Source organism: Gossypium hirsutum, chromosome A01, assembly GCF_007990345.1.
Source record: "Gossypium hirsutum isolate 1008001.06 chromosome A01, Gossypium_hirsutum_v2.1, whole genome shotgun sequence".
Classification (NCBI taxonomy): Eukaryota; Viridiplantae; Streptophyta; class Magnoliopsida; order Malvales; family Malvaceae; genus Gossypium; species Gossypium hirsutum.
In genome coordinates, this window is record NC_053424.1 from 10532948 (window position 1) to 10543052 (window position 10105).

General features: G+C 31.9%; 2 protein-coding genes across 2 annotated transcripts; one reads left to right on the forward strand and one right to left on the reverse strand.

The window, feature by feature from the left end:
• Window positions 1-355: 355 nt before the first annotated feature.
• Window positions 356-1105, forward strand: LOC107917273 (uncharacterized mitochondrial protein AtMg00860-like). The gene is made up of 2 exons (XM_016846642.1): window positions 356-647; window positions 966-1105. The coding sequence occupies exons 1-2, from the start codon at window positions 356-358 to the stop codon at window positions 1103-1105; spliced, it is 432 nt and encodes a 143-aa protein (XP_016702131.1).
• A 5098-nt stretch (window positions 1106-6203) lies between these two features.
• On the reverse strand, window positions 6204-7186 carry LOC107916934 (uncharacterized). The gene is made up of 3 exons (XM_016846308.2): window positions 7016-7186; window positions 6844-6936; window positions 6204-6574 (listed from the first exon to the last, which is right to left on the reverse strand). The coding sequence occupies exons 2-3, from the start codon at window positions 6919-6921 to the stop codon at window positions 6326-6328; spliced, it is 327 nt and encodes a 108-aa protein (XP_016701797.1). The 5' UTR covers window positions 6922-6936; window positions 7016-7186; the 3' UTR covers window positions 6204-6325.
• Window positions 7187-10105: the final 2919 nt, after the last annotated feature.

Consider the following 10105-nt stretch of genomic DNA (forward strand, 5'->3'; position numbering starts at 1 on the left):
TCGATCAGTTGAAGGGTGCTGCGGTGTTTTCGAAAATAGATATCAGATCTGGGTATTATCAGTTAAAGGTAAAAGAATGTGATGTGTCAAAAATAACTTTCAGAACTCGGTATGGCCATTATGAGTTCTTAGTTATGCCATTCGGTTTGAAAAATGCTCTTGCTGCTTTTTAGACTTAATGAATTGAATTTTTTAGTCTTACCTGGATAGATTTGTAGTTGCGTTCATTGATGATATACTGATCTATTCAAAGACAGAATCTGAGCATGCTCAGTACTTGAGAGTTGTACTACAGATTTTGAGGGAAAAATAGTTATATGCAAAATTCAGCAAATGTGAATTTTGGCTTCATGAAATGGGATTTTTGGGTTACATTATGTCGGCTGATGGTATACGAGTAGATCCGAGCAAGGTGTCAGTAGTGATTAATTGGAAAACTCCAAAGAATATTACGGAAGTGCGAAGTTTTCTTGGATTAGACGGTTACTACCGTCGATTTGTGAAAGATTTTTCAATGATTGCTTTATCTATGACTCTGTTACTACAAAATAATGTTGAATTTGTATGGTCGGAAGAATGCCAACAAAGTTTTGATCAGTTAAAGAAAATGTTGACAGAGGCCCCAGTGTTGACTCAGCCTGAATTAGGTGTGCCATATGTAGTATATAGTAATGTGTCTTTGAATGGTTTAGGCTGTGTATTGATGCAGTCAAGAAAAGTTGTAGCATATGTTTCTCGGCAGTTGAAACCATATGAGAAGAACTACCCTACACATGATCTTGAGCTAGCTGCCATAATTTTTGCTTTAAAAATTTGGAGACATTACCTATATGGGGAGAAATGTTATTTGTATACAGACCATAAAATTTTGAAGTATTTAATGTCGCAGAAAGAGCTGAATTTGAGACAGAGAGGATGGTTAGAGCTATTGAAAGATTATGATCTTGTCATTGATTATTATTCAGAGAAGGTAAATGTAGTGGCAGATGTACTTAGTCAGAAATCGTCATTATTTACTTTTCAGGCGTTAAATGCTCATCTGTCTGTTAATGAAGATGGTTCGGTGTTAGCTGAATTAAATGCAAAACCAGTATTCTTCCAATGAATTTGGGAGTTACAAGATGAAGATCCGAAGTTGGTGTTGAAACTACAGATGGTTCAAGACAACTTGAACTTAGAGTACTCCATTGATGATAGTGGTTATACTATCGCAATAGAATTTGTGTCCCAAATAATCTAGGATTGAAAAATGATATCTTGTCAGAGGCTTCTAGTAGTATGTACTCGATTCATCCGGGCAGTACGTCTTAATTTGAAGAAAATGTATTGGTGGCCTAGTATGAAGCGAGAAATTTGTGAATTTGTAGCAAAATGCTTGATTTGTCAGCAGGTAAAGGCAGAACATCAAGTGCCTACGGGTTTGTTACAACCTGTAATGATTCCAAAATAGAAGTGGGAACATGTGACGATGGATTTTGTATTTGGGCTGCCTGCGACTCTGAAGAATAAAGATTGAATTTGGGTGATAGTAGATAGATTGACTAAGTCAGCGCATTTTATTTTGGTTAGAACAGATTTTTCGCTTGAAAAATTAGCGGAATTATATGTGTCAGAAATTGTGAGATTACATGGACTGCCAACATCTATTATTTCTGATTGAGATTCGAGGTTTACTTCAAGATTTTGAAGTAAACTACAAGAAGCTTTAGGTACTAAATTAAAATTTAGTACATCTTTTCATCCTCAGACTGACGGGCAATCAGAGCGAGTGATTTAGATTTTGAAAGATATGTTGAGGTGTTGTATACTCGATTTCGGTGGAAGCTGGGAAAAGTATTTTCCTTTAGCTAAATTTGCTTATAATAATAGTTATTAAGCTAGTATTAAAATGGGACCGTTTGAAGCTTTGTATGGAAGAAAATGTAAAACCCTGTTGTATTGGTCAGAATTAAGTGAACCGAAATTAGTGGGAGTGGATTTGATTCGGAAAACTGAAGAGAAAGTTTAGATTATTCGAGAAAGTTTGAAAGCTGATTCAGATCGTCAGAAGTCGTATGCAGATTTGAAAATGAGAGATATAGAGTTTAATGTGGGTGATCGTGTGTTCTTGAAAGTTTCCCCGTGAAAGAAAGTTTTACAGTTTGGTAGAAAGGGAAAGCTTAGTTTTACGGTTTGGTAGAAAGGGAAAGCTTAGTCCATGATTTATCGAGCTGTATAAGGTCATTGAGAGAATTGGTCCAGTAGCTTATAGATTGGCCTTGCCTCCGGAACTTGAGAAAATCCATAATATATTTCATGTATCTATGTTGAGACGGTATAGATAAGACCCTTCACATGTGATTCCTCATACTGAGATAGAGATACAATCAGATATGACTTATTCGGAGGAACCAGTAAAAATTCTAGCTCGAGAAGTTAAAGAGCTACGGAATAAACAAGTACCGTTAGTAAAGTGTCATCGCATCAACATGGATTGGAGGAGGCAACCTGGGAAACGGAGGAATAAATGAGATCACAATATCCGCATTTATTTTCAGGTATGAAATTTCGAGGGCGAAATTTCCTAATGGGGGAAGAGTTGTAACGGCCCAAATTTTAGTGATATCGGAATAGTGATTTGAGATCACTAAATTCGACATGTAAGTTTATATATTAATAAGCAAAAGTTAAGTGTAGTTTTAAAAATATTTTTTTAGTGAAATTATGAATTAAAGGAAATTTGTAGATAAAATAAAATTAAAAAACGAGGTACCGAGACCTCAAATTTATAAACCGAGCCATAAATATTTCTAAAAATATTTCTGGAGTGTTAATAAGTTGGTATTAAAGTTCCGTTAGAAAATTTTACCATTTTGATAGTTAATTGAAGAAAAATGACTAAATTGAATAAGATGTAAAACTGTGGGAAGTGATTAAATAGCTTAAATAATAAATAAGAGGGACTCAAAGAGCAAATTGGCCTAAAATAAAATGGGCTGGATGGTTAGGTGAGTATTAGCTGAGAAATGGTGTGAACTAAGGGTAAATTGGTAATTTAGTTAAAATTTAATAGTTAAAAATTGAATTAAATTATGAAATCTAGAATTTTCTTTATGTTTCATCATATTCTCCAGTAAAAACACCATTGAAGGGTTTTCTTAAGCTGGTCTCTCATATTTTTACTACATGTAAGCTCAATTCTTGATTATTTCTTGTAATTTTGAGACTTTTACAACTAGGTCCTATTATCTAATCCATTAGTTTGATCTTTTATGAATGATTTAGAAAGCTGCCATGAGTAAGAGCTGAAAGTTTATGATGATTTATTAAGGAATTGAGGTTCTAATTTTATTATATGATGATTTTAGGAAGAGATTTTTATAAGAATTGATTTTTAGGACCTAATTGTGAAAGTTGTTGTAATTAGGGTTTTATGTTGAAAATTTGTGTGTCAAAGACTGTGAAATAGATTATAATGTTTAAATAAAGTGTTATTTGAGAGAAATTAGTTCAATTGATGAATAAATTGAGTAGGGACTAAATTGTAACAATTTAGAAAGTTTAGGGTAAAAGTGTAATTTCAAAAATTAAAGGGAATAAATTGTTAAATAGAATAGAATTGAATTAGATGCTAATGAGGGAATGATTTTGTAATTATAAATCAAGAAAACAAAGTGAATCGTTGAAAGGAGAAATTACAAGAATAATCCCTGAAAATTCTACGACTTTTACAAATCAACCCAGGTAAGTTCATATGGCAAATTTTAATGTTTTATTATGAAACTATTATGATTGCGAAGGTATCTTATTGTAGATGAACACTATCAAATGTATTAATTACCAAATGATATTTAACTAAAAGTGCAAATTAGTTGGAACAATGGTTTTGAGTGCTTTCATTTAATGAACAGGATGAATTGACGAAGTAGATGTGATATGTGCACCCTTATAAGACCATAGCTGAGCTTTGGCATTGGTACATTGTGATATGTGCGCCCGTATAAGACCATAGCTGGGCTATGGCATCGGTGCATTGTGATATATATTCCTGTATAAGACCATGGTTGGGCTATGGCTTCAGTATGATGTGATAATGTGCCTCCGTATAAGACCATATCTGGGATATGGCATCGGTATGATATGTGATCTGTGTAAGACCATGATAGGGCTTTGGTTTCGGTGTGTGATATGCAACTATGTGAAAGTCCATGTTTTACTATAGCAATGTGATAATGAAGCACTCAATTCCATTGTTGTTCCCTAATTTAACTATGGAAGTAAATGACAAATGGGCCCATAAGAGTTAAATTCGTGAATAGCAACATAGAAATTATTCAAATGAGCTTATTAATGATTTTGTGATTTACAAGAAGAATTAGTTAAATTAAAAGTTATATGATTGTGTACAATGTTCGGTAAGGTTTATGTTTTTATGCCTATAAGCTTACTAAGCTTCTATAAGCTTACTTGTGTATGTTATTTGTTTTGTAAATTGACAAATATACATACGGAGGATCAGATCTACATCGAGGATCACACTATCCAGATTTATTCTGGTAGATTTTGTTAAACAACTTTTTTATTTATATGGCATGTATAGGGGTTGATTTGATAATGTAATTATATGAATGATTAAGTATATAAGTAAGTTGAATGTAATGTTTGTGTTTGAAAATGAAATATACATGTTTTGTCTTGAAATAATTGATTGGTTAGACTCTATTAGTGTATAAATGTGATTTAGTGCAGGTGATATCAAAAAGGGTGAGAAATGTGGCCTTAAATAACCTATTTTAGTCCATATGGGTAGATACACGGGTGTGTGTCTCGGCCGTGTGTCTAGGTCGTGTGTCCCCTGCAGCTTAAAAATGAGAAACAGAATGTCGAAGTTTGGGTACACGGCCTAGCACACGGGCGTATGGCTTGGCCGTGTGACTCACATGGGATCCAACATGGCCGTGTGATGCAGCCGTGTGAAGTCTGCACCTTAATTGTGAAATTTAATTATCACACGGCCTAGCAACACAGGCATGTGCACAGGCCGTGTGAAACGAGTTTCTTGTTGAATGTAAGTCAAAGAGCTCCACGGGCTTGGAACACGGGCATGCGTGACCACACGGTCTATTCACATGGGCGTGTCCTTATTCACACGGGCGTGTGGCCTTGTTTCAAGATAAAATTTTCTTAAGTTATCTCGGAACTCTTAAAGTTTTCAGTTTGGTCCCGGATTATCCCTAATGAATATTTTAGGCCTTGTAGGCCTATATAAGGGACTTTAAGCATACGTTTGAATAATATCTAATTTGGAATGAAGTTTTATGATCATGGTTTATGTATGTTTTATTGTGTTTAAGTCTGGTAATGCCTCGTACCCTATTCCGGCATTAAATATGGGTAAGGGGTGTTACAATATCTTTGATAGCAAAACATTTTAACAATGACTTAATAGCTTTTCTCAGTAGTTTTACCTCAGAAATTGTTCACCAAGACAAAATGTCTCATTAGATATGTCACATTATCTAATGTAGAAATTTGAAATAGTTTTATCTTCATTCATTTTCAAATATTCAAATTTGGTAGTCAAAATTAGTAATTTGGACATTCTTAATAAGTACACTCTCTTCATGTTGGTTTTGCAAAATAGTAGATACTTCTTTTGCTGACTCACAAGTGGAAATCATCTTCAATTGTTCCATATCAAGTCCACTGAATATAACATTTAGAGCTTGTGAGTTTCCTTGAGTAACCTTTTTTCTTTAACAATGTTTTGCTTCTATCCCACTCTCAACACCACCTATTATTGGAGACGGATGTGTAGCATTTTCGACTTTCAATCGAACAACCTTCTCCTCTATCTTAGTATCCCAAATTGCGCCAAGTGTGAGATCAAACAACATGAACCAAACACAGAACAAGGAACGCTTTCAATAAGGAAGTAATTATCTTAAATAGAAACCAGTAGAAATTGTAATTCCCAGAAAATATAATTTATTCTTAGAAAATAAATTCTCATTACTTTCTAGCATAATAACAACATCTGAAACTTCTGTGTAAAAGCTTGTGCCAACTAGTATCATCTATTTATAAGTAGAGATAAGAGAATATTGGTCGAATAAGTATAACACTAATAATATTCATTTAATAGAGGGGGTGATACACCTTTGTAATTAACCCATTTTGCCCGGGCCTATTTAAATTATTTACAGAAAATAAATAAATTGAACTAAAAAACCAAATAAAGTCCATAGATTATAGGTCCAAAGTTTATTTACAATTCAGCCCAAATATTAAAACACAGATCTAATCTATGTACAAAACTTTAGGCCTAAATTAAATCCAAATTCATTTACAAAATTTTGGGCCCCAAATTTGAGACTAAAAGCCTAGCCCGGAAAAGGCCCAATCTAAAAACCCCAGTTGACTGACCAGCGCTGCAGCAGTAGCCCTCCCTCGTAGCCATTCGAGGTAAACCCATAGAGCCCAGGCCAGAAATTTCTGGAATACACGAGAGTAGCAGCAGAATGGGGCTCCCACGAGTGGTTCCCACGCACAGCCTCCACGGCCTTTTCCCCGTACAGCTTTGCATCTGTAGAACCTGCAAAGGAATATACGAGAAGAAAAGCAGGCTAACAGAATACAGCAAAATAATAGCGAGAAAATACACTTTTATTTTTCTTTATTTCTTTGTAAATTCAGGCTATAAAAAGCCTCACTTGTACCCCATGTATTTTTATGAACGAAAGCACGCACGCATATTGAATACCAGAGAGTAGAAAAATTGCCAAAAGGTGATTTCCCACACATATATTTTTTTTTCTTTTGATTAGCTTGTAATTTCGGTATAGAAATGCAAAGAGAAGATACCTGAATTGACACTGATGAAAGCCTAAACCTCATATATGGATACGTGCGAGGGTCGAACATTGTTGAATTCGGGTTCATTTTTTTAATTTCGTTCTGTTTTTTTCAAAAAAAAGAACAATATTGGTTCAAAAGTTTTGTAAAAAAAGAAAAAGAAAAAGGAAAAGTAGCTTACTGCATTTTCATGGGTGTGAAATGGATCTAGTTACTGTGGCATATCGTCGATTACCAAACGAAATGGTGAATCCGGCGGATGCTAAGAACCCTAGCAATTTTAATTTTAGGGCTATGGTTCTTTGTTTGAAAGGTTGGCAGCATTTGAGGAAGAAGAATGGAAAAAGGTTTTAAATCCATTGTTTAAAAAACGGCGCCGTTTCAAGCTTTGAGGATCCGCGCGTCGACCCGCTTGGATATCCGGATCCACGCCTTTTCCCTTTAAATGGTCGATTTGCACGTTAGGTCCTTCACCTCACGCGAACCTACAATTGCATCCCATTTGCTTACTTTGTTTTTTTTTTTAAATTTGGCTCTGTAATTTGTGCGTTGTTTTATTTTGGTACGCGCTTCAGTGCGGCGTTTTGGGCTCGGGGTATTTCCAATTCCAGTCCTCGCATATTTGTGCACATGGCACATTGCTCCTATTTTGCAATTATCTTATTTGTAGATTGTTTCTCTTGTTTCAATTTTGTTTCAATTAAGTCTTTTACTGCACATACATTTTTTTTTACATGCTTAATTATTGGTTGTGATATTTAGTGTTGTTTTGGTAATTAAATTTTATTTTTAAAAAGAACATTATTATAATCTTTTCTCTTTTGTTCTATCATTTTAATAATTGGTGTATTATTTGTAATAAAATTCATTTTAGTATGCTATTAATTTATGATATTTTATAATTTCTTTTGAATTCATTCACATATTGTAATGTTTGTATTCGTTTTAGAGAAATTCACCTATTTTATGTGTCATTTAAGTTATTATTAAGCATATATTTAGTACCTATATTTAACTTACATTCGTTATTAAAACTATGTTATTTTTACATATATAGCTTTTTAGTAAATATGTATCTAATTGCTATTTATATTTATTACATGTATATTTTACGATAAAATTAAGTTAATTTTATAATTCATATTTTAACTTCATGTTATTTTAATACACAATTATTTCTAAAGTGTCTTCACATGTATATAACCCATATTAAATTATTTTACTATAGTACATGCCATTGATTTTATATAATTCTATGTAAATATTTTTCTATGTATATATTTTCCTCTAAAGTTACTTATGTGTATAATTTATTTCTTTTAAGGATTATATTAAAATTGTACAATTTACTTATTTCACATACTTCCATATCTTATTATTTTTGTGCATATATCATCAATGCGTATCATTAATCCAAAATTGATTTATTTCATATAAATTTATGTTATACATTGCTTATTTCAAAATTCTTTTTACATATACATACATATATTAAAACACATGCTTGATTTATAAGCATCACTCAATTCATACATTTTATACATATAGTTTCTGCATACATAATTATTTTTTTTAAAAAAAAAAACAATCTATTATATATATTTTACGGAAAGTTTTTTTTATACTATTAATCTCATGTTTTCTACAAATAATTATTTCCATGTACATATGCATGTTTTGTGAATATATGATAATGTGTTTTATTATTCTTTTATATTTTATATAAACTATCATGAATATTGTTAATTTTTAAATGAATTTGTGCTTAAAATATTTTGCATATTATTCAATTCAAGTGTTTTATTCTACAATATTTATTTCAAATAATTATATATCCCTAGTTTCTATACAAACTTGTCAACTTATGTTATGTGTTAATTAATTCATCATTATTTTGAAAATGTCCTATACTATATTGACTTCTAATTCCATTTTATTTTGTACATATTTTGTGGATCGTTTTATATTGTGCCATGTTAATTATTGTTGTATATTATTTTTGTATTTATTGTTCACCATCCATGATTAAGAATTTGGTTACATTTTACTTAGAAGAGTTGTACATAATTGTTGGATTTATTAATTGTGACTTGTTGTATCATATTATTTCATGTTCATTAATCCTTTCCTATGCAAATGTTTCGATACAATGCATTAAGTATTCCATCTATTTTAAAACAAATAAATGTGTTTTGAGTGAATTTCCAATTTTCTTTATTATTCAAAAATTCTGAAATAAGGCAATATCCAATATTTGGGAATTCGGGAATTCGGGCTCAATCGTGCTGGGTATGATTTTTTCGATGAACTAAATATTTGGATAACCTTTTATAATTTTAGTGTACGAGTTTTCAAAAGTCAAAAATCAATCGTATTTTTAAAGGTATAAAGGATCGTATCCAATCGTGTTGGGTATGATGCTGCATATCTTTGAAACGAGAGAATTTTGACCACTAATTTGAACTATTCAAACATTTTAAAAAGAATCATACTTTGAAAAATCTTTTCTTTAAAAAACCTTTTGGTATAAGGATAGCATCAAATCAATTTAGTACTAATTTTTGGGCGTAATGAGGGTGTTAACCCTTCCTCATGCGTAACCGACTCCCGAACCCATTTGATTTTTGATTTTATGTAAACCAAAATTATTTCCAATAGAACAAAACATTTTAGTAGGTAGCCCAATCACACCTAAACCAAGAGATTGGTGGCGACTCCACATTTTTGTTTTCAAAAGTCAATCCCCATTGTTTTCAACAATAAAAAAGGGTTTCGACGGCTTTTTAATTCCTTTAGAGTTATCGACCCTCACATGTTTATGTGAGACAAGTTGGGCCTCTCATGTATTAGGTGAGTTATATGTGCTTCTTGGTCTTTGACCCAACACTTCATTTAATCCAACCAATATTTGTTTTCTATGTTCAAAATAAATAATATTTATTTAATTAATGAAATTAACTAAATTAATTTCCCAATTAAATAATTTTCTCAACTCAATTTTAATTCCGTTAAAGTCATGACAACTTTACAATAAAAGAATTTATGGGAAAATATATTTAATTCTCATATTCAACGGATCCATGACTAATTAATTTAATTCTATTTTCCAAACTTCATAATTTCTATTAATTTATTTCTATATTTAATTCATTTTTTTAATGAGCTAGCAGAGGGACCGATTAAACATATATAATTAGGGATCAAATAATACATAATTAAGTTTCAGCATCTCATCTATTAATTATAAAGTTATTTAGTCATAATGTCATTC